The following is a 25,861-nucleotide window of genomic DNA, read 5'->3' as shown; positions in this document are numbered from 1 at the left end:
CCAGAACCAAGAAGACTAATCATTTAACCTTTAAGCAAAAAAACATTTTAACATAAGTATTTAGTAAAATCGGCGAAGTGTGCCGCATTTGTAAACTACTGACACGTGACACGTTCAGCACAAAAATAGAGTAAACAAATTAACAATACATTTGTGTGTATGTGTTTTTTTTTTTCGAAGTAATAAATCAGTGCTTCGAGAGTCGAGAGGTTAGAGTTATTGTTTATTTTATTGCAGTTCTGTGCCTTCTTGGAAGAGCTGTAAGCAACCGGGAAGCTAAGTGAAAGGTGAAAAGGGATTAAAATTTCTGCATGTCTGAAATTGTTTTGTCCTTTTCATAAGGGGGACAGGGGGTATTACGGGCTATGCTTTGTATTTCTAGTTGTCGTGGGTCTTTGAAGATTTTGCTGCAAGGACACGGTAAACATTGCTAGGAACTTTAAACTGCTCCCCGGAACTACGTGCGGTATATCGCATGATATGCACCAATGTTTCTAAAACTACAACCAACAGTACCCAAAATCTTAAGCGCTTTGTTTGTGATTTGTGAATAACGGTCATTGGGATAAAAACAAGCTGGGATTAACATCTTTAATTAGCAGATGCACGACGAATAAAACAACAGTATCTGTATTCAAATGACCTTTCCACAAATAAAGACCATTGTGTGAATATATTCAATTAAATTTGTTTGGCTGAGTGATGCTGGTGAACTTGGACAAAAGGGACATTCCATTAAGGACAAAGCTACACTTAACAATTTCCTTCGTACAAAAGAACCTGTTCATTATATGTTTCTTCGTGTATAATCTTGGGGCAGTGAAAATTGCTTGTGAATTGTACGAACAAACAAGTCGTCAAGTGGCCATGCTATGCCCCCTGGGGAGATTTTTAACACAATATTAGGAAGGCGTAATGTTCAATTTGTTAGCAAGGACTCCAACACTGTAATGAAAATTGTAGAATGTGAAAACACCATAGCTTAGAAATTGCACCTTAAACAAAACTGTCTTGGCTTAAAATTAGCGATTTGTTCAAAGGCAGCGTAACTATGTAAACTTAAGAAACAAGTGTAAAAAATCCAGTAGCTTTGAATAAATCATCAACAAAAATATGCCCACTATTACATAAGCTGCTGCGAGACCGTTGTTTACAAGCTTTATTGGTAACAAAACCTGTCAAGAGTTATAAATTTGTTTCATTCCATTAAAATCTTCTTTTTGGGCGAAAAACAAACGAAACTACATATCCCCGCTGACAGCATATTCCACAATGCATCTCCTGCCGTTAGAGGGGTGCAAATTTACATACAAAAGAATGTGAACTGTCTCTGTGTCCTACTTAGACGCATTGGAAACACGTTGAAGCACAACATGCAATAACAAGATGGCCTTTGGTCTCGCTATGGACGTTCGTGGTACACGACGAGGTTTCATGATCCTCGGAACACTTCTTGTACTCTTTGGAGTTGTAACATCAAAAGGTACAGTAGGCTCATCATTATGGTTTATAAACAGCCCTTAATTTCATCTTGCTTTCTTCTTTGCGGTTTGCGGTTCGACAGGATGTTCGCGATTATCCAATGTTTTAAGGATGTTTTGGAGTTCTACGATCTATTGTTCATTTGAACGGTGTAATACATTGATCGTTAACTTGATCACTGTTTAGTTTGTGCTAATGTTTTGTTTAGTTGAATAACAGATGTTTCTCGACCATTAAATTGCATACTAATTCGCACCGACATCACTGTGGTTTCACATCACACTAAACAAAACCTCTATTAGTGACTTTCACTGACATTTTACTTGCTTAAGCCATTGGCTTTCATGAACACATCAGTTCGATCGTACCGCTCTCGCTAACATACATTGTAGATATAACATACATAACAATATAACATTTATTTCTTTTCACCCAAAGCCGTCATATTTTATTACGCGTTATGTTGTTAATTGGCTAACAAGATGACAAAATAAGGCTATTCAACTTTCACAAACACAGCGAGAAAAATTCAAAACAAATTTCGATCGCACTTAAGTAGCTGTTTAGCATTCTCATTCGTAACAGCTGCCTTGCACTAGGAAGTTTAAAGACACGTTTAATCAGTTTGAATATATTGTTAATATTAATGATTGTTACACCACTAAAATCGTTTGCACAATGGTGAATGTTCCAGACTCTGTCATCAAGCTGTTTTAATTTGTAAGATTCACAAACTTATAAGTAACAAGGTACATGTATTTATTATGTAATGGTGTAAGTCGCCATAGTATTTCTACTCCAGTAAGAGAATTTGACACTGACTTTTCTAATTTGTTTGGAGGGTTTTGTTGCTTCTTTGTCTTAATAGTCTCAAGCAGAACTTGCATCGTTTTATTTCCAATCGCCGTTTGTAACTTCCATGCTAATCAATGGAAGATGTAGTCTTTTGTAGGCTCACCAATAAAATATACTAGAATTTGATCTGTTACCAACTGTGTGATGCAGCAAGAGACCTGAAAGGAACGATCAGCTCTCATGCTTTCATTTAAGTATAAAGATTGGCGCATTGAGCTGAGTGAAATGAATTCAACTCGTGATCACTTATTGACGTTCTGGCAATGCATGTTTTTTGTGGCTCGTTAACTGATAGTTAGTTCGGTTTATTACAATCCATTAATGTTGTCGCTTGATCGTAGCAAACTATTATTATAAGGGTTTTTTTAATTTGTGGGTAATTTTGTGCATCGCTCTTATTCCGACATAAATCCTTCAAACGGGGCATTGAGTGCCATGCTATCAGTTTTTACCAATTCTGTTCATAAGAAATGGTCTATAAATCGAATAAACCTTAAAAACGTGGTTTGAGACGGTATAATAAAACTAAAATATCATTGAAACATTTATATAGAGAATTTAGTCGCCATCGGGAAAGAAGAAACGGATTTCGAAAATCGCAACTAATCAGTTTTGACAGTCGGGCCGAGATAAAACAACTTTTTTAAAATTTGTCGCAGTGTTCTTTTGAGCGATAATCGCCAAAAATAGTAAAACAAAAGATGTTGGGTCAAACTATAAGATTTTAATCTTGATAGTCTTGATAGTTTAGAATATACTGGACAGTTTAATTTAAGAACTGCTTCCTAATAAATACGCGATGGCATTCCTTTTCCAATCTTACACAAACTCAATTACAAACCATTTTCTGTTTCGCTGTATACACTTAAAAGACTTTCGAGCCTTATTTTTATTGCAGGTTAGTCCGTAAGCGAGCACTCTTCACTTGATGTTTCAATGTGATTACACTTCACAACTGCGCGCAGTCTGTGAGATTGGAGATGGAGCCAACTACTTTCAGTAAAATTTAAACAATACGAAACAAAAAAGTATATGCGCTAAGAACAATCTGCAATAATTTTCTACTGAAGAAATAGCTTTTTCTTTGGTTCTATAGTTCAGTACTACATGCATAACGTCATATGGTTTACGTTTTTGGTTCTTCAACTTGTACCGTAGCCAAATTCGGAATCACCCAATGATAAGCTCTATCTACTGTCCGCTATTTGTCTTTTACAGTTCTGTCTTTTCTTTTGTGTACATGTTTGTCATACTATAATTATAATTAATTATAGTATATATAGTATATGTGTCATACTATAATTAATTATACAGGGGTCAACAGGCGTAAGTCAGGCTTTTGTAAAGTTGTAGCTCATACAATAAGAGATATCTTTATCTGCTGGCCCTGGCACACGTTCCCCCAAGAAATCTGTATAAAATGCCCTCACAAACACTTTCAAGTCATTTTTGATATATTTGAACAGCTCCTAGGTACATTTACTTTGAAATTATGACAAGGCTTTCGCGATAGCTGTTAAGTGTTATAATAAAATATTGGCCCTTAGGTAATTGGCCATGGCCGTTGAACGTGATTTGTAATAACAACCTAAGGAACAGCGGATTAAATCTTGTGCAACCGTCTTACAACAATTGCCATTACCACAACTCGTTCACTTACAAGTTAACGCACTTATGGAATCAGCTCCCTTCTTACGTGAAACATTCTTCAAACTTGAGAGACTTTCAAAATAATTTGAAAACATTTGACTTTTTTTACTTAAAGACCAGCTGCAAGTGTAATTATTGTTTATCATTATTTTGTATTTAAGCGACTTATTTTTAGCATAAGTATCATTTTTAAAGATCTTAATCCAGGGCGTAACAGTTATAGTGTGGGTGGGTTAAAGCATTTGTACATTTTAATATTTTTACTAATAATTATAATAATTGTAATATACTTTTAAATTTTTAATTATTTTTATTATTTATTACTCATACTAGTTTCCATTGTTTTATACTCTATTTTAATTATTGTCATGCGCTTTTCACACGAGTCTCTGGCTCGGATAGAGAGGGCAACCTCATCCCGCGTCATGACATTAATACATTGATTGATTGGTTTGTTTATTTTACTTAGGTGGCCATAAAGAAGATTTCGAACATAAGTTAATTAATGACTTATTCCATTCTGGCTACAGCAAGGAGGCCTTACCAGTAATAAACAAATCAGAGGCCATTGAAGTCATGTTTGATATGGCGTATAGTCAACTTATATACCTGGTAAGGAATCTACGTTTAGGGGCTCAACTGAACCCTTTCAGAAAATGCGTCGTGGAACTAGCTTTAAAGTCTGTGAAGTGAAACCCTAGTGTATGGCCAATCAAGTCAGTGAAAACATGCATGCATTAAACAGTGTGCCGTGTGGTTGTAAATTTTGACCCTAATAAGTGTGTGGCTGTTCCATACAAGAGAGGAAGGAGATCAATATTCAAAGTATTGACATGTATCAGATGTATCACACAATTTGAAAATAACGCGAAAATATTGGTTTTTGTTACGGTTGAGAATCCACGGTGACTCAAGAGGCCAATGGTGCAACTTTGAACAAATTTGCAAAAAACTTTGAAAAACAAAGGTGTCCAACCAATAGTCAAGAAAAATGGGCTACGGATTGCGCCTTTGAAGCCCATGAACCAATAGACTGGAATGCAGCTTACCAGCTATCTTTCCAGTGTACCAAATCTACAAAACTAATTGTATTTCAATTCAAATTGCTGCATAGACGACTGGCGACTAATGATTTTCTTAAAAAAGTAGGAATAAAAGATAACGATCTCTGTAGTTTCTGCAAAACTGAGAAGGAAAGCCTAATTCATCTTTTCTGGTCCTGTAGAGTTGTCTCTACCTTCTGGCAAAACTTTAAGGAACTTCTTGTAAGCCAAAATCTTGCGCTGAGAACATACAACCTTTCTTTAAATATAGTTCTAGGCCTAAGGCCAGACACATCCAAAAATAAACAGAAACTTAATTTTAATTTTCTTGTGGCGAGATATTATATATGGTCCTGTAGGACACGCAACTTGTCCCCTGAAATGAAACATTTCTCTGTCTTTCTGGCATGTTACAACAGCCTCAAAACTGGAGCAGCGTCAAATGATAATCGTTAGAAATCTAAGTGGGTGATAATTATAATTAAACGTATTTAGCAACAAGCAACTGTTAAAAAAAAATGAAGAAAACCCTAAGGCTAACACTGTACGGAAATAATTGTATTGTAGGCACTTTGTTAGTATTGTAAGTAACGTGTATTGTATGTAAGTAGTCTCTTTAAATGTAACTTAATGTAGTGTAAGTAATGTAAGCAATTGTATTGTAAGTAATTATTTAGTAAGTGATGTAGGTAATTGTCCCGTAAGCAATGTAAGTAAGTGAACTGTAAGTTGTTTTTTTTCTGTGTTTTGCAATTAAAAAAAAAAAAAAAAAAAAAAAAAAAAACTTTGAACAAATTTCAAAAAGACGTTGTTATTGATGAAAAATACATTAAAAGAAAAGCTTTATAGCATCAGCAGTTAAGGTTTTAGAGTTTTGATAAAGCCACATATAGTAAAAGCTGTCAGAAAGTGATCTCTAAAGTACGCTGTGAAGGGTAAAATATATCAGGCAAAGAACATTAAAGAACGCGAAGATGTTTCCAAAAGATATTTTGAAATCTATATGACGGCTCAAAAAACTCGCTTCCTTTCACAGCTGTTATCTGGGTGGTCACGCATTGCTGTCTACAAACTAAGTGGCGAGCAGCGTTACGTGGAGATACAAAAAACGAATGCTAACGAGACTTCAAAACTGGGATGTAAAACTTCACTTTACAAATTAAATTTTCTCTTTTGAGATTTACGCTTATCCTAGCTCTATATTACTATATAATAGGACTTGTATCCATACCGCGTCATTATTTTGTTCCTAAAATACATGTAGTGGAAGCATGTTATTGTGCACTTGTTTTTTTGCAACAGGACAGCAAAAATCAAATACTATCCAGTAAAGTGTGGCTAAGACAGGTACAGTGTACTTACACTTGTTAAGTAAAATCCGTCACTCTACTTTATCATGCAAAACAACACAAAATACCACTAATGCACATGTACATGAAAAAAAAACATGATGTACAAGGATTTAGGTCTTACGATGCATTTACAAAAACAATGACAAAGAATAGCCCAAAAGACTAAGTGACAAAAAATAACAAAAAAGCCCAAGATTGTGATTGATCTTTTTAAGTCTAACCTTAACCCTTAAAAGGCAAACTCCCAAACAATATGAAGTGAGAAAATATATGACCCCTTATAATCCCTAACATATACCTTCCATATTTTTGTGACTGACCCAGGGGCCCCCATCCCATATTTTGCATGCAGTAAAAATTTAAAACAAGTCTACATGTGACACCTTCTAAACAATAAAATTAATAATACTAACAAAACTGTAGCAAATACTGCAAACCAATTTGTGTATTTCTCCTTAGATGTGGACTAATCCATACCTTAGATGGGATCCAAAAGATTACGGAGGAATAGAATTCATCAATATTGACCCAAAATTGATTTGGAAACCAGACATCATCCTTTACAACAAGTGAGTTTAGATTGGTTCACCAACTGCAGTTTATAAATGGCAGTGAAATGGCACTTAACTCATCAGCTTGAAATTTTAAATTGATTACCCCTGTCACATTATTATAATTGTTGAATTAAATAGTTAATCTTTTTCAAAATAAATCTATTCTTTTAATTCCAAGAGTTTACCTAGATTACAAAAAGCCAGTTTGAGGTCTTGTACCTAGGCTGCTGTTTAGAAATTACTTCAGGAAATAAAAACTACAAGAACATTTTTCTATCCAGACAAGCCTCAGTGGCTTATAATGTACACGTATACATTCATTCCTAATCATAATAATACTACAGAAAGCCAAAAGACATCACATCACCTAAGCAAAATACATGTAAGACCAGACACTATTACAGGTATGTATTATGCGTCAACACATTTTTTTATCTTTTTCTTGTTTTTAAGTATTGGCTTTGGTGAGACAGGTGCAATCTACAATTTTGACACAAAGGCAGTGCTGAAGTACAATGGGTATACAGAATGGTTTGCTCCGACAGAGATTCACAGCATCTGCAAGATTAATATTAATTATTTCCCCTTTGATGAGCAGAGCTGTCCACTTGTATTCGGTTCCTGGACTTACACAGGTGAGAATCCATTATCATTAGAAACAAGTGTTGTTTTCCATTTTATGTATGTAAAAAAAATTAAAAAAAAAAAACATTGGTTCATGTTTGCAATCAGAATACTAGGGTGAGTTTAGGAGAAATTAAACCCTCAGGGCCAAGTATTTGCATGTAAACGTAACTTAAGTTAGACCTGCAAAGGCTAAATCTACATTTAGAACTATGATGCACAAGAATCAAATCCCACAAGGAAATTTGTAATATAACAACTTCATCCTACAGAAACCAGAGCAGTTTTAAAACATCTCCTTTACAGTGGATTCATTAAGGGTAAGGTTTGGGGAAAGTGAGCATCCGGGTTTTGCACCCAGGCAAAGTATCAGCAAGGTCCTACCCTCTTTGGTACTCTTAAGTGCTTAAGACAGCTGAGTAAAGAAATGTTCACAGCCTGTCAATTGACCTGGTGCCTGACCCTTAATGAATACTCTGAGTTCTTGAGCTAAGTTACATAATTATTGTAACCCACATGCTGTTGTAAGAAGATGGTGGCCACTAATGTAATGGCTGGTGCCAGTCTTGAACTCCAGGGTTGCAGGGGATCTAGGGGAATTAGCATCACACTCAGGGGGGTAGTACATTGTAGCAATACTTCAAAATTTACAGACATGGAAACCGGATTTGAGTGCAGGCATACTTCACCATAATTTCATAAGGATTGCAAGCAATTTTATATGTCTGTTTTCCACTTTAAAAATAATGCAACATGACCCCTATAAAGTGCAACTTGTTGCACAAAGTGGTCATGTCATGTCTTGTTGCACAAAGTGGTCACAAAGTCATGTCTACTAACGTACAGGAGTAAAACGCGCAAAGACTTTACAACTTTATACAATGCAACAATGCTGCGAGACAAGTTAAAATAAAATGTTGCCCGTATTTAATACTGACGGGCATTTACGCTTACCTTCAATACATCCTGACTTTTGAGTGCTCCTTTTACCATAGATGCATGTTCAGGGCTTTGTACTCAAAGCATAGATTATAATGTCAGATTTCCTTTGAAACAACTAAACGAGTTATTTTCCCATTTTTAATAACCGGTATGCAATGCATACTAAGGCGAGGACGTTCCAGTAAAGTAAGTCAGTATGTTAAAATATCCAGACGAAGAACTGAGAAGAGACCTTTCGGGCTTCATTTTTTTGTTGTCCTATTTCAGACTGTGACATCACTCTTGAGAATCACTTCTTTCAAATTCAGAAAAATTTTCTTGGTGTTCAGATAGTTAAAAACAAGTTCTCTGGGGAGCATCATGTGATTTTGAAATGAGCAATTTACACTGACAAAGCCAAAAATGTCTATTGAGTGAAAATGCGAGTCCAAAAGATGTGTGATTTACAGCAAGGAGCCCAAATGTGTGACCACTTTTAATTAATTCACATTCTTTCGTGCAAGGAAAATTGTGAATACATTAAAAGTGGCCACCCTTTTGGGCTCCTCACTGTAAGTCGAAAGTTGAGACACTGAGTCATTTGCTATAAAGGGGGGAAAATGGGTTTGTCAGGTAAATAAAATTTTAAAATACAGTACTTTGTTTCCAGTGGTGTTTTTAGTTGTGCATTCCAAGGAAAGGTTAGTTTCTAACCAATGTTACTGTAATTAATAAAAGGCAAATTGTAAGCTGCTTTGATCACAAAATTGGCAATTTAATTCGTACAACTCTAATAAGATGTCTTTTATCATGACTTTTGACAATGGAAGGCAACATATTTTGTAACTTTACTAGACAGCGAGGAAACTTCCACAACTTTGGCAGGAATAAAATGTCTTGAAATAATGTATCTAGATTGCCTCTTGTTTCAATGTGGCTTAAAGTTGTCTGCACTGACTGTACAATCTGTAATGTAAAGTTTGTGCAGTAAGTCCAAAAACTTAATATCATTTAGAGGTAAAACATGCACGGCAAGGAAGTACAAGTTTCCAGGAAGTTAAGTTGATATAGTATCTTGATTTACTCTTGTTAAATTTAAATGGGGCTGAAAGTTGTTTGCACTTTCTGTACAATTTGTGATGCAAGTAAGTCCAATAAGTCCAACATCTTGATACAGTGTATGTGGAGTCTAGGAAGTAGAGTTGATACAGTGGTTTGCCAGAGATGAATTTGAATTGGAGAATCTTTCAGTAGCAAATCCAGAGATGTTTTACACAGTTTATTTTTTTAACTTAGGTGTTATTGCTACATGGTTTTCGCTGTGTTTTGTTTAAATATATCTGCCATTCATAGTGAGGATTGGGTTGTCTATATATTGCATAGAGGCAGAATAGAGGCCAATAACCAGTTCCAGTGAAAGCAGTTCCAATGCAATAGCCACATTCACACATTCACGCTGCTTCTTGACAAAGTGCAGATTAAACATATTGAAGCAATTAGGACAAAACACAGCTGTCAGTGGATTCTTTGAAAACTGTATTTTGGATGTTTTCTGTTGTTTTTTAATTCTATTCTGTAAACATAATAAAAGAAAGAATCAATTGTTAAAAATTTAATAATTGTTTAATAATTGTTTTACACATATTTGTTTAGACACCAAGACTTTTTCCTGAAACACATCTTTCTACATGTACACTATGCTTCTTAAATCATTTACTAGTTATTATGGCCTACAAAAATGTATATACTCTTTTTTGGTTGCTATTAAACCACACAGCTTTAAGGTCACTTTAGTGTGTCTTGAGAACACCAGTTTGGACTCTTGATTTATTTAGATTTGTATAAAATTAATGTGATCAATTGTAGTTCTGTTATAGTAAGTAAGTAAGTAACGTCTTTATTTATAGAGGGTAGCACTTTAATAGCTAAAAAGCTAACAAACTCGTGGCCCTCCTATTTACAAGTATTAAAAAAATCTAAGATACACAATAAAAAACCTACGATATACAATAATATATAAGAAACGAATTATCAGTGGTAAAGCCTGAAATAAGTTAAAACTTTGTTTGTATCCATATTTTACAATCATTTGTTTATATTTACTGCTGCTTTGCACACCATTATTAAAATCAATGTTGAAATCTGACCTAGTAGTATACGAAAACGTTCTGTTGACAGAAGGGATCGCGAATGAAGCTCTCTCGATGCTTAGTGATCTATAAATTCTAGCAAATTAAATATAACAACATCTAGCAGATATTTAGCCTTTTAAAATCGTTATTTCGATTCCATAAATACTTTGACCATTATGTTATTCAATAAAGTACATGTACAAACAAACTGATATAAATTTTTGATAGCTCACCTCAGCAGTTGTGGCAACATATTCTTCTGCACTTCTCCTCTTCAGTTAAAGCTCAGGTTACAATGTCGCCAGTAGTTCAGATCACAAATATATCAATTCTGATGTTTAATTAGCCGTGCTTATATTGCTTTCAATGCTTTATATCCAGTTCAACTTCAGTCTTGAAAGGCAAAGGTTTGGCCGAAACAGCACTCACCAGCTGACTCCCAGCTCGTAAACCACAATTTAGTTCGGTGTGTCGATAAGGTTTTTGTGTACTATGATATCTCAATATGTTTTTAAGTGAGCGCACAAAAATGTCACCTTCTAATCTTTCTTCGAGTCAAGGCTTCTGGCTGCGAAAAAGTCTCAAACCAAGATGGCGGATGCAAACAAATCTCAAGCCATATTCTTAGTTACCATTCCCCCTCGGTTCGAATCATCACATCGCCCATCGGGACCCCAAACCGCTTATCGCTTCATAACATAATGCTCGGGACTAACGTCCTCGCCTAATAACCGGCACGCAATGCATGCAAAGGCGGTGACGTTTCAGTATAGCAAGTCAGTATGTTTGAAGCCCAGACAGACTGGGAATAGACCTTTTGGGCTTTGTTTGTTTGTTGTCCCATTTCTGACTATGTGATGTTACCCTTGAGAATTACTTCACGATATTCAGAGAGTTAAAAGGAAATTCTCTAGGGAGCATCGTGTGATTTGTGATGGGCAATTGACACACAAAGCTAAAAAGGTCTATTGTTGTGAGTGAAAATGTGAGCCCAAAAAGCAAAAGATATCCAAGTAATTAAACACTGAAATAGACATCGTTGATTAAAGTTGATAGTTTAGAGACTGACTCATTTGCTATAAAAGGGGGAAAGGAGTTTGTCAAGTAAATAAAATTTTACAATAATTTCCTTTGGATGGTATTTTTTATTAAGTTGTGCATCCCAAGGTAAGGTTAGTTTCTAACCAATTTAAAAAAAACGCAAATATTGAGCTACTTTGATCACAAAATTGACATTTAAACTTGAACCATGCTAACTAAATGTCTTTCATTGTCACTTTGTTACATGGAATGCAACATAGTATGCAACTGTACTAGAAAGCCAGGAAGCTGTTACAACTTTGGCAGAAAAATACTGTCTTGAAATAATGCATCTTGATTAACTCTTGTTTAAATGCAGCTGATATTTGTCTTCACTGACTATACAATCTGTGATGCAGGATAAGACCAATAAGTCCAAAACATTGTTACTACATTTTAGAGGTAATACGACACTACAAGTGAAGTCCAGCAAGTAAGGTTGATACAGTATCTTGATGTACTCTTGTTTAAATGCTGCTGAAAGTTGTCTACACTGACTGTACAATCTGTGATGCAAGATATACAGTCCAATAAGATATGTTATCATTTGGAGGTGATACACACATACAGTACAAGTGGACTCCAGGAAGTAAAGTTGATACAGTGGTGAGCCAGTGAAGACCTCCGATTGAAGGGTCTTTTCATTGGTGAATCCGGAGATGTTTAACACAGTTTCTTTTCAACTTGAATGTTACCGCTACATGGTTGTTGCTGTGTGTTGTTTCAATATCTGTAGATAATAATGTAGATTGAAAGTGTTGGACATAACATGGCAATCAGTGGATTCTCTGAAGACTGTATCTTGTGCATTTTCTTGTTGTTTTACATTTCTGTTCTGTAAACATAATAAAAGAAAAAAAATAATTAAAAATATTAATAATTTTTTAACAATAACTAATACAATGCACGTGCAATATTATGAGGTAACATACATGTATTTATACCGGTAACTTACATATCACGACTACGTGTACATGTAGATGCAGGGATGTCGCTAACGGCCGGCTGCCAGCCAATTTCACCGGTTAAAAGACTACTTATGGTAAATACAGCTGAAATTTCACATGAAAACCAAGACTTAGATAAACTTTTAGTGCTACAAAGGCCATAAAAGCCAACTGGCTTGTTGATGAGCCGGCTTAGTGTTTTCTTAGCAACATCCCTGTTAGATGTCACATCGATCATTATTAACATACATGTGTAATTACATGGACCAGAACAACAAATAACTACATTGTGTACTGTTCGTATACTTACCTAATAAGTACAGTTGCAATATGGTGGGTTTGTGACCCAAAGGGTCACAAGGAGGGGTGTGTGACCCAAATGGTCACAAGGGACTCAAAGGAGCCGTTACACAAATTTATTTAGACACCAAGGCTGATGAACTACAACACCTTAAAATGTAACACAAGTAGATACTAAATTCATTTAAATTTTCTTTCTTTCTGAAACACATACTTTACATGTAATTTATGCTTCCTTAAGACCTAATAGTGATCATTACAAATTTCTCCTCACAATGTCAATACTAAATTAAGAGAAGAGGTTAGGAGAATTACACTGTAATAAAATGGTCACCAAAGGGAAATTGCTTTGAACTTTTAACAAATTCTCCAAACAATTGCTATACGAAAATGTATGGAGATCAGTCAGGAGAATTTGTATGTGGATGATGGGGCATAAAAGGTTAATCATTTACTAGTCATTATAGCCTACAAAAATGTACATGTTTCTACTCTTTTTTGGTTGCTATCCACACAGCTTTATGGTCACTAAAGTATGTCTCGAGAACACCAGTTTGGACTCTTGATTCATTTAGATTTGTATAAATGTGATCAATTGTAGTTCTGTTATCAGTGGTAAAGCTTGAAATAAGTTGTTTATATCCATATGTTACAATCATTTGATTATGTATACTGCTGTTTTGTACACCATCATTAAAATCAATGTTAAAATCACCAAGTATTATATGAAAACGTTCTGTTGACATAATGGAATGAAGTTCTCTCAATGCTTGAAGCAAATGTCTCATTGGCACTTTTGGTGATCTATAAATGCCAGCAATAACAACATCTGGCAGACATTCAACTTTAATAATTGTTATTTCAACTCCATGCATATTTTGACATTTAGGATATTCATCATAACACTGAGCTCTGGTATAAACTGCAGTTCCATAGAATGGTCTTTGTGTATGCAACTGCCTATCAAACAATGCATCGTTTCTAAACAAGGAGAAGTCATTAATTTCAAATTCGTCATTTTGGTCAAACACCCACAATCTAGTTTCAACAAAGATATTTATATCTGCTGCCTTAACATTGAAATCATTTTTCACATCTGATATGTGCTTGTGAAGAGAACGTGCATTAAGAAAGACTATCTTGACAAAATTCTCACCAATGTCTGCAAGGGATATTATAGACGGCTGAAGATAAGCTGCTGTTCGCAATCTCTGCATTTCATTCTTAACTTTGTTACTCACAGTTATCTTTTTTTCATTGAGATTCTTTATATGCAATCCATCAATGGTAGTAACTCTGCTTAATGCAACATAATGAATGTGAGGAATAGCTCTTCTTGAAGTAAGATCAACTACAACCTTGGTTTCAGTGTCACCCTGAGAACGGTGAATAGTTTTTCCTGCAGATTGCCGTAAAGGAAATTGTTTTCGAACGATCTGAGCAGCTTTACCTCTTCCTACAAAAAATGTTACACAAACAGGTTTTATTGGTGTCCAACTCTGCTGGATATTATCACTGTAAAGGCTTCTATTTTCATTCCGAGTTTTCTCTCCAACTTTAGCATGATCAAATTCAACCCAAACAATTCCATCAGGACAATCAGAATTTAGCAGACTAATAAATCTCACTAAACCTGCACTACCATTCGTAAGACCATCATCCAATCTGATGTTTTGACAGACCTCAATCCTTTCATTTTCTGCAATTGCAAGACAGGCTGCTAATTGCATAGTTTTTCGTGGATCATCTGGAACCTGTTTCAATAGCCGTGCCTTTAATTCCTCAGACTGAGCACCAATGACACTATCAACTGCCTTGACAATAAATTTTCTGCCAGCTGCAGAATTATAAACTGACTTGTTAAACTCATCAACTCTGTCATTTTGAATGAATAGGTGGGGAGCATGTCTGAGATAGTTCTGATCAGGATCTTCAACGATTCTTGCTCTCAGTATATTCAAGTCATTCTCAGTGTGAATACCCTCACGCAGCCGGTTAAGAATTTCTGCAAACTCGCGACTCTCTCTTTGACGCATAATTTCATGTAATTCAAACATCTGAAAATGTTTCTGCCACAGATTAGCTGCTAAAGGAGCATAATCATTCTCCAAATCTTCAAAAACATAGCCATCAAATACTGGTTGAAGTTGAAACAAATCTCCAACTGCTATAATACTCACTCCTCCAAAATCATTATCTGTACCTATGATATCTTGGAGTCTTTTGTTAATTTGAATATTAAACATGGAATTTCCTACCATTGATACTTCATCAATGAAAATTATCTTCAAACCAGCAAATTTACATCTCAAGGAATTCAAACGACTGGCATCAAGCTTCTTATAAATCTTTAAGGACTGGTTTGCTGGCACTGCTAATGCTGTATGGATTGTACTTCCTTGAATATTATAGGCAGCTTTACCAGTCGGAGCAACTAGAATAGCTGTAATTTGATGAAAATCAACACCAGCTCTTGTGTTTAAATATTTGTAAACTGCTTGAAACAGTACTTTAGTCAAGTGAGATTTTCCAACTCCAGCGCCACCAGAAAGAAACAAATAGAAGGGTTCACTGGTTGTCTTCACAAGGTGTAAAACATGGTAGAAAAAATTTAACTGCTCGACATTTAGAGAACGAACAGCTTCCCTATACTCTTCATCTGGCAATTCATCAAATGAGATATTATGTTCATAATTACTAGTAGTACTAGCAGGAATTCCCAGATCTCCAGAAAGATCATAGTTCCCTACTTCTTCTGTGTTGCATACATGTTGACATTCATTTTCTGCAAGGTGACTCAGTTCTACATGTTGTGTGTTTGGAGCTACACAATCCCACATATCATCAGTGCTTTCTATAGTTTGTACATCATCTAATGCTTGCTCTAGTTGTTCACTACATGGTGCATACTGAGCCATTTGGTCATTTATCTGTTTTTTCAATATCTGACACCTCTCCATGTAATTCTCACAGTCTCCTAGCAAATCAGTATTTTCATCTCTCCAAGCAGTAAATAACATTAGCAGCTCACGATAGTGCTTTTCAGGATGACTTTCTCTATTAAACCATACACTTCTTATTACCCTAGCTTTTGACCGCTTCTGAGGTTCTTTTTTGCCCTTCTTTGATGTCAGCTCATTGCTACATGTATCAGTAATGTCTTTACCAACATCATCTTCATTGTTATCATCATCAAATATTTCTAATGGCAAACCATCAACATCAGTATTTTTGGATTTTTGTAGATTTTTAAGGTTTGAATTCCTATTGTCATACCAAGCGGCCCAATCAGCTAATGTCACATTCTCTAGACAAGATGGCCTTTTAGTATACCTTTTTATCAAGCCACCTGATTCAATATCTTCAGACTCATCTTCTAGCTGCTGTATGTCATCCATCGATTTCAAAAGACACACTCTTTCATCTGGTAAAGCTGTATTGATAAACACCACTTCACGAGAGGAGCGTCGCATTGGTAACTGAAGTACGATATATACCGCCTCTTGTGCACTTATTTCAACATTGTTTAAGAATTTGTTACCGATGTCACGCACTTGCTGTTTAATACTCAAATTTCCTTCTCGAGCTTCCTCACATGCTTTTCTCAAAAGTTCACTCATACCTCTCTGTGCCTTTGATACGTAAGAAACAACATATGTTGCACAAGAGTAGATATCTAGGATAAATTGGACATCCATGTTTGCTCTCCATGCAAGCAAGCAGTGCTTGTTATAATTATTGATTCGAAGTTCGTTTGGCTTTCGTTTCAAAAAAATTGTTGCCCTACTTAGGGAAGATCGAATAGCCAGAATATATTCTTCTTCAGCGACCGCAAGTTCATTAAGAAGTTTTTCAAATGAAATATTCTCTCCTTCCCTCATAGTATTAAGTTTTTCATTGATTTCTTTCCAAGTAGCCTTGTGTTGATTCAAAAGACTTGTATTCTCAATGTCACTTAAAGGATACAATATTTGAGTGCTTTTCATTGGAGGCTGAGGAAAATTAAATCTGCACTGTTTTTGAAACTTCTTTTTACAGGTAAATGAATGTTTATGTTCTTGACGAGAAACTAATTCATCTAGTTCACAGCCACTTGCAGGTTTTGAACAAGAAATGATTTTATCAACAAATTCACAAACTTTTTCGTCTGAATCTTCACCAAACTTTGGTGCACCTTCAATCCATAAAAGCATATGAATGTGTGGCGAGCCACGTTGTTGAAATTCAACTCGATAAAACCAATCTGCTATTTTCCCCAGTGGTGCACAATCACTTTGCAAAAATTTTACAATTAGTTGCTGAACTTGGAAATCAAAATGCCTTGCACATGTGACGGGATCACTTTGAATTAACCTTGACTTTTCCTCCCATGACAAGGCATTTAATTCATCATCTCTGTATACTTGGTGATCAATTAATTCACCTAACATTCTTAACAGATGATTCCACTTTGTTTCAGCTGCAGAAAAGCTACAAAAAAGTGTCGCAGATCCAAGTTGCCTTATCATGGCAAATAGATCTCTCTTAGACTTCTCAAAGTATGGTGGGGAACCACGAAGAGCTCTTAGAAATCGGTACCCTTCATTCAAATGAACTAATTTGTCTAAAGCACCTTCTTTTTTTAACTCGCCTGCTGTTAGTCTCTTTCCATTTGTTTTATGCTTTCGCAATGCAATCTGGCACTTGCCTAAAATTATTTTCATTTGCAGCTTTTTCAGTTTAAAGAAAATATTTTCCATACACTGAGCAACTCTACGATCAGAACGCCTTAACTCTGATTTGCAAATGTCACTATAATACACAGGTACATTTCTTTCCTTATTATCTGCTCTTGCGTGACCACAGAATATACCAGGATATGCTAGCTCTTCGCAATATTGGTCTTTGAAAATACTAATTGGATGATTGCTTTCACCTGGTGCAAAGTTCAAAACCTTTTCACGTTCACAATCTTCTACAAAGTCCGGGGATGTTAACATTGTGTCCAAAGTACCAGCACACATTTCAGATTCATCCACTTCATTCCAAGGGTCATTTACCTCCATTTCAGTTGGACAGGAATCCTTACAAAGATCTCTACTACATAAATGCACATCTGTTGCACTAGATAAGCACCTTGATACATTCAAAGTTACTGGTATACCTACTAACGCTTTAAGAGAAATAGTGTTTGCTAATCCATACCCTTTCAAACATGTTTCTACAAGAACAACATTTTTGGGATCAAGCATTTTATATCTGAACAGTTTGACCACAACGGAAGTACTTACATTAGCTGTTGCTTCACTGAATTGAGAGGATGCATCATCTTCCATTGGTGGTAGATCATGTACAATGGCCATGTGTTCACTAAAAAGTGATTGCTCTTTTTCCCAGGCACTACACAAAGAACAAAAGAAAACCACTTCATTACTATTACAGTCATTTTTATGAAAAAATGGAATATAGTTACTCTCCTCACAACACTCAGTATCAGTTTCTACTCCATGATCATACAAAAGATGATTTTCTAAATTCATTGAGTCTATTAAAACTTGTTCACAGTCAAGGCAAATAAAAACTTTACCAAATTGAAATGAAAGCAATCGACTGTGTTCTGAAAAAGATTGCACAGTGGTATTCAGTGACTTAATTGAAGCTATAGGTGTATTGTTTTCTGTAAGGTTGCTTGAACTGCTGCAAGCACTATCATTTGACATGTCATTTTCATTAGACCCTGCAAACAAACCATTCCAATCTGGGTCCAGTTTGATACTTTCTTTCTTGTAAAGTGCACCATTTTCAGTCAACCACTTAGCTGCTTCAAAAACTTTGGATGGTCTTATGTTTTGAGACAGGACATAGTTCTTGTATTTTAATTTTCTCTTAAGCTGCACTTTGATAGTGTCTGTTTCAGTTGATAGTCTTGGTAAGATATTCACAGTATTAACAACATCAGCAGGAACATTCACTATGTTGCCATGAATTTTATATTGCTTTCCCCTAGCTGCTTCGTGTATCTTTTGAAAGATCAATCGTGGTGATACAAGCCTCCACTCTAGTTCTGTTAAGTCTAAATGGTCAGGTTTATGTGGAAAACTCATTTTATTCTGGACTGCACATGGAGGCACTTTATTCTGCTTCAGGTGATTATAACATGTATGACAAACCCATTGAGCTGTACAACACTGTTCATCTTTTCTTATGCATCTTAATACAGCTTCGTTATTAAGTTTTAGTACAGTATCAGTTCTGACAAGACTATGTTTGTACCATAACTGCTCACAACATGTGCAAACAAACGTTGGCCCTGAAGCAACCAGTTCACGAAAAATAACAACCAATTCATCACAAGATTTTTGTGTTTTGTCATTATCACAACCCTTTTTGGCCTTGTAAGCTTCTCTTCTTTTAATCGACCTCTCCTCTTTTTGTTGTTTAGTTTCAGTTTCCTTTACTCTTTGTTTTAATTCCCTTTTTGTCTTTAATCTTTTTTCTCGTTGCTCTTTGGTTTCAGTTTCCTTGCTTTTCCTATATCGTTCTCTTCTCTCTTGCAACCTATTTTCTCTCTGCTGTTTGGTTTCAGTTTCCTTGCTTTTCCTATATCGTTCTCTTCTCTCTTTCAACCTATTTTCTCTCTGCTGTTCGGTTTCAGTTTCTCGTCTTTTTCTCATTAGTTCTCGATGCTTCTTTAATTTATCCTCTCTTTGTTCTTTGCTCTCAATTTTCTTTTTTTTAATTCTTTGTTCCTTGGGCTTTCTTAACCTATTTTCTCTCTGCTCTTTGGTTTCAATTGCTTTTTTTCTATCATACTGTTCTCTATACATTTGTGACATATTGTTCCTTTCACCACATGTTTCAGCTTCTTTCCTTGCAGTTTTCTTTTCTCTAAACATCAGCAAGCTTTCTTTGTGTTCTTCTGATTGTGCTTGTTTTCTCTTTCTGCTATTGTTAACTACATTTTCTTTTCTTATGTCTGATTCAAAATTGTGACATTGACTTTGACTGCATGATCCCTGGCACCCTACAGTGTTATCTGTTGTAGAAAATGGTACACTTAGAGCACTAGAACTTGTGTACCTGCAGTTTTGATTAACTGATAAATTTTCAACTTTCATACCCAACACTTCAAATGGCACTACATTCTTTTCTCTGTAGAAGTTTTGCAGATACTGCACCATTTCCTGTACACTAGTAAATTCCAACAGTACTGCTGTTCCATTTGCAGCAATGTTACCATGGATATCTCGTGAATGAGAATCAAAAATTCTATAATTACCTTTGTTGTCAATAATAATAGCAACCGTATTGATTTCAACAGTCAACAGAAAGGCATCATAGTCTTTTATTAACATATTTAGTACATGTTGCAATGGGAAAAAACAGTCTCTTACATCAGACATGTGTAAATCGCCAGCAAAACTGCTGCTAAAATTAATGGAAAAGTTTTCGTCATTTATGGACAATGCAGATGGAATCTCAGATAGCAACAATCTGTCTTTCCCTACTGACTTGCTAATATGAGAATAAAGCACATTGCCTTGAATCAAAACTTCATTTAGCTGATCTCTTGACCACGATGCATTATTTTTACAATTGTAAACAACTGCAGTTAGGCACATCGCTACGCATTGGTTGCCAGCATTTCTTCCAAACAGTGCAACATCACCTTGATTATAGTCAGCCGTGACAGTTTTTGACGAATTCACAACGTAAAAAGGGCCAGGATTCATCTCAACATCATTGGCAAGTCGAATCAACAAGGGAATATAGAAACGATAAAGACAAATTTGTGTAAACCAAAGCCTAGCGTAATAAGCCATTTGCCATGAACGGATTACTCTTTTTAATGTTGGCAGATATATCGCTTCCAGGTAAAACATAAACAACAGCATAGACCAGAATTTCCCTTTCATACGATCCGAGTATTCTTTGGCCTTCAAATGAACGTCATGTAACCCCACTGCTGCTCTATATTGCATTAAAGACACCATAACCTACGGTAGTTAATACACGTTCAAGCAAATAAAACTTAGATAGCTCACCTTTCTATCTTTTGCAATCTCAGCAGTTTTGATAGTAAACTTCTTCTGTACTGATCACGTCTTCAGTTAAGCTCAAATCACAATGTCGCCAGTAGTTAAGATGACAAATATTTCAATTCTGACAGTGTTTATATTGCTTTCAATGGTTATATTCAGTTCAACTTCAGTTATGACAGGACAGGGTCTGACCAAAACAGCTCACCGACACGTAGCGTAGAGCTCGATGCGTAAACCACAATTTATGTAGACCCTCGACCTATCTCGTGTGCGAGTATGTCGATTTAGCTGTATGTGTGCACTACGAGTTCTTTATGTGTTTGTAGGTGAGCGCAAAAATATAACAGCTACAAATCTTGAAGTCAAGGCTTCTCGCTACAAGAAAATACTCACAAGTTCACAATCGCGCGACCAAGATGGCGGACAGGCAAATACAAATACCTCACGTGACCTGTCACATGTGCTTTGTTACCAATCCTCTCTCCTCTCTCTGTTCTCTACGATATCGATACGATATTTGCCTTTTTTCTCGATATCGATATCGATATCGATATTATGACGTCCCTTTCGTACTGACGTCATTGGTATGTCACGTGATTTGTTTGACCATACAAAGGACAGTCCTGGCATTATAAATATTAGCCAGGAATGTTGATTTTTGGTCTTTTTGTTTCACTGTGGACTAGATCAAGTCAAGGCAATAGAAAAATGCAAATATTGACAAGAAAATCAATATTTGTTTGCGCAAAAGTGCATTTTTAAACCTCAGGTGCTGACCAGAAGACCGCAGGCTCAGGTCACGTGTTCAGTATCGAAAGTGCGATATTTTTCGAAAGTATCGATACTTTTCAAATTTGTCAAAATATCGATGTATCGAATATTTGGTATCGAGTATCGGCCCATCCTTAGTTCTCACACGAACGAACCCTCCATCGTGCCCTGGCATATAGGCGTCACCGCCTAAAAAGGCGCCGGGCGCGCGGCCCCCGCCGGGCGCCGCCCCCCCGGCCCCCCGGGCTGTCGGCGCCGGGGAATGAAATCCAAATTTTCCAATCGATCGGCCGCCATCTTGGTTTCATGCCATTCCTTGGCCATCTGTTTTTGCTCCGTGTGAAAACATGGCCAGATAAAAAGTTTCCCTCCTTCAAAAGCCGTGAAAAAAGATGTCCGTAGAGTTAGTTTCTTTCTTTCCATTCCTTGTAATCGCGTCTAAGCAGTAATTTTAAATTTAGCGCCACACTCAATGTAAACGCTCGACTCAATGCTTCTCAGCAGAGTGACAGACTGGGACCAAGGGTATCCGCGCGAGGACCTATGGGAATATTTGAGTTTGACGGGTAGGGTAGGGTCCCTGGGTCGGGTATGCGCAGCGCTATTTTTGAGAATGTTTGCCTTCAAATAACTTCCAGACCTCGGCCTCAGAGATTTCGCTAAGGAGTGCACCTGTCCGTAAACTGAAGTCGCACCGAAAAAAACACATTCCGCTGCATTGGAGGCAAGCGTGGCCGAGTGGTTTAGGGAGGCTGGTGTTGTAATCCGGAGATTCCTGGTTCAAAACCTGCCCCTTCCCCTGTTCTCGGTAAACCCGAGTGCATGACCACTATAAAAAACAACATTTACATTTTCAATTGGTTTGTTCCTCCCCCCCCCTCCCCCCACCCCCCCCCCCCCCCACCCAAAGAAAAAAAAAACCTTTAGAGCTCGCGCGGCCACTCAGAATATCTATCTATCTTCGTATCGGAGTGTGTTAAAACTTTTCACGTTTGATTTCTTTACTTGTATTTCAGGTAACAAGCTAAACCTCACCAAAAAGCGTGACTCTGCAGACTTATCCAAATACACGGTCAGTGGCGAGTGGGAATTATTAGACGCACCTCTGAAGCGCAATGTAGAACTGTACAGCTGTTGCCCCCATCCCTTCATTGACATCACGTACACGATCCATGTCAAGCGTAGAGTGCTCTTCTACATGATGAACCTGATTATTCCTTGCATTGTCCTGGCTGTCTTGACCGTTTTCTCGTTCTATCTGCCGCCGGAGTCAGGTGAGCGCATGGGCCTGGTCATTACCATCCTACTGGGTCTGACAGTGTTTATGATGGTTTTCACTGACAACGTGCCGCGGACCTCGGAGGTGACTCCACTGATCGGTAAATACGCGGTCACAGTCCTGGTGCAGGTCACGGTGGCCCTTGTCATCACGTGCTCTATTTTGAGAGTTTATCACCGTGATCCAGAAAGGAAGATGCCGACCTGGTTCCGCAAGCTCATCTTCGATATCTTAGGCCCCATGCTGCTAGCCATGCCTTCCCAGGAACGAGCCAAGTTGCAACAAGACGACAAGAACAAGAATTTTTACATGACTAAAGTGCAAGGACATCCATACGAAATCCACCGCAGTCAAAATCAGCTGGTAGTTTCCATGCCAAAGATCGCAAGCCCAAAGAAAGGCGAAACAGAAACGGAAAGCAAGTGTTTCCACACGTCAGTCATGGGATCGAACCTGTCGCTGACACCCTCGGATGAGCGAATGGAGGAGATTGTTTACGGCATGCGCGCTATAGTATCTCATTTGAAAGACACGCAAGAAACGGATGAAAGGATCAACGACTGGCATCACGCAGCCGCAGTGCTGGACATCGCTTTCTTTTGGATCACGGCGATTACCATCTTGGGATCGACACTGGCGTTCTACTTCATGATCCCCAACTAATTGTGGAAGACCCCTCGTATAGGCATGCTTCTCCTATCTGATATTTTATTGAAAAACAACGTTTTCTGAAAGAAAAGGGCTAACCCTTGATAAAAAGCAATGTACATCCAGGAGGCAAATTTGTAGTTTACGTTAACCCAAGCCCTGGAGAACATCAGTTAAACTGAAGCACAGCATTTACAATAACATTTTGCATGCTAGAGCACAGGTGAACGCTATTTCGCCTTTCACTGAAGAAATAACTGAAAAGGTGCTCATTATTTTTAAGGCCATGTTACGCGATGCAATGCAAAACATACGATACAACGTTGTGACGCATTTCGCAAACGACAACATCTGTTGATCATTAAGCTAGCGCTGCATTTGTTGCAGGTTCAAGTAAAACTAAACGCAACAGTCACCGCAACTCCTAGGCTAGAAATGAGTTTGTCCTTTGCATAGGTGCACAGTCTCAGTTTGGCGGCTCGCTGTGTGATTTTTAAGAGAGTTTCTGCTGTATCAGAGACGCTGCGTAGATATATGTAGCAGATTTTTTTTTTCAAGTATAATTATCTGAGCATATGTAATTAATTTAAGTAGCACAGATCAATACCCGTTGTCCCTTTCGATTTAATTTGAAATTTTGTAATCATTTCTCGTCAGTGTCAGTTTTTATGCTTGATAATTAAATTTCACAAAGAAAATTTTTTAAACGACTTGTTCTTGTACATGTGTTCCATGGCAAAACTTTCCAAAAAGAAAAAAAAGTTGAGACAGTGGAGGGGTGAAGTAAACGGTGGGAACAAGAAACAAGAGAGGAAGAAGTTGAAGAAAAACAAATCTGAGAGGCCAGATTGCGCAAACCATGATCTATCATAAGCGAGCAACACAAGGGTGTCTCGGGCAAGTGAAAGATGTGCAATAAATAAATTAAGGTAATAAAAAGCAGCAAAAAAGAATTGTTACCTTTTGGGCCAAGACTAGTGGCTAGTAAGTGCGGCCCTCCCCTTGAATAAGGCAACTTACATACACATATAATCCCCCCATATGAATACACTTAAGATTTTGAGACTAAGGGTTCTAAAAATCCAATCCCCGGAGCCTTTAGTCAATTATTATGGTTGGGGTATGGCAAAAGTGCTGTGGCAAAAAAATGTGCTGCTAAAAAACAAAAGAAGAGGGCAACAGGGAGGGCTTGACCTGATACCAGATCATAACGGTACTCTAGATGAAGAGGCCAGCGCACTTATTATTGCCAACCGAATCTCTCAGTATTTGATTAGAGGACATTAGCGAAGGGAACCGATCAAATTCCAATTTCTTCTAAAAGTAATAACACATTACTAACCAAACAGGTAATGAGAATAAAGAAAACGATCAACTGGGGCACTGTCTTAAATTACTGTCTGGAGCCCATCAATGTGGGCTCCTACTTTCACCTTTTCAGAATTAACATTAAAGGGTGTCTCTGAACCAGAGACGGATTTTTATAAAAGTTCATAGTGTTCACTTTGTCATTTGACGAAAATATGTCAAACTGAGAAATTTTATCGAGTTGTTCTAAAGTTATTATTAGCCTCGAAAGTTCAAAATAGGGAGCAATTAACCATGTTTGACATTGTCATGACAAACAATTCTGACGTCATATGCACCTCGCCTCATTGATAAATGAACGACAGGGTTTTACTAAAAAAATTGTTGTCAGCTTGATTGGACTAGCTGTAAAAAAATGTTTAAGACTTTCCTAAACTACTGTATAGAGGATTAGAATATGTTTTGCCGGACAACAGAAATGTTGTGCATCGCTAGTTCACTTGGCTCATATGTTGCATAAATAGGTTTAGATCAAAAACTGTGCCGTCGAATAATTGACAGCATGTTTGTCAATCTCATAATTGAAGACGATACTTTGTTTTGTCTACTTATATTAAAGTCCTTTCACTTGCTGTGACAAAATGAAATTTGCACTGCATAGTTAAAACAGTTATTTGTTTGTGCCTTTAGATCGAGCAGTTCTCGTGACGTGAGTGACACTGTCTTCAACTCGGCAGGGAAAAAATGAATGCAGGATAATTTAATTAATCTTCAGTTGTTATTTAAGCTTTTTCAAGTTTTATCAATAAAGATTGTGGTTGAGGGAAACAAAAACACAAAAGGGTTTCCAGAGGGTTTTTGTTCGTGAAGGAACGCGCCAAACAAAAGAATGCC

The 25,861-nt window shown here is 36.9% G+C and overlaps 3 protein-coding genes across 3 annotated transcripts in view; 1 reads left to right on the top strand and 2 right to left on the bottom strand.

The window, feature by feature from the left end:
- LOC144660484 (neuronal acetylcholine receptor subunit alpha-6-like) overlaps positions 1-8,636 on the bottom strand; it is a 68,561-nt gene extending 59,925 nt beyond the window's left edge. Inside the window, exon 1 of the mRNA XM_078521130.1 lies at positions 8,515-8,636. The gene's annotated coding sequence lies outside the window, so the exon portion shown is untranslated. The remainder of the gene's footprint in view (positions 1-8,514) is intronic.
- Positions 1,287-24,366, top strand: LOC144660576 (neuronal acetylcholine receptor subunit alpha-10-like). Its single transcript, XM_078521231.1, has 6 exons — positions 1,287-1,483; positions 4,457-4,599; positions 6,333-6,377; positions 6,842-6,951; positions 7,390-7,571; positions 22,749-24,366. Exons 1-6 carry the CDS (start codon positions 1,387-1,389, stop codon positions 23,672-23,674), a joined length of 1,503 nt encoding a protein of 500 aa, XP_078377357.1. The 5' UTR covers positions 1,287-1,386; the 3' UTR covers positions 23,675-24,366.
- LOC144661150 (uncharacterized) lies at positions 12,808-20,958 on the bottom strand. Its single transcript, XM_078521857.1, has 2 exons — positions 18,615-20,958; positions 12,808-18,035 (listed from the first exon to the last, which is right to left on the bottom strand). Exons 1-2 carry the CDS (start codon positions 20,911-20,913, stop codon positions 13,429-13,431), a joined length of 6,906 nt encoding a protein of 2,301 aa, XP_078377983.1. The 5' UTR covers positions 20,914-20,958; the 3' UTR covers positions 12,808-13,428.
- Positions 24,367-25,861: the final 1,495 nt, after the last annotated feature.

Source organism: Oculina patagonica, chromosome 1, assembly GCF_052425735.1.
Source record: "Oculina patagonica isolate OP01 chromosome 1, crgOcupat, whole genome shotgun sequence".
NCBI classification, from domain to species: Eukaryota; Metazoa; Cnidaria; class Anthozoa; order Scleractinia; family Oculinidae; genus Oculina; species Oculina patagonica.
Note: the sequence above shows the minus strand (reverse complement) of the source record. Positions and strands in the feature narration are given on the sequence as shown.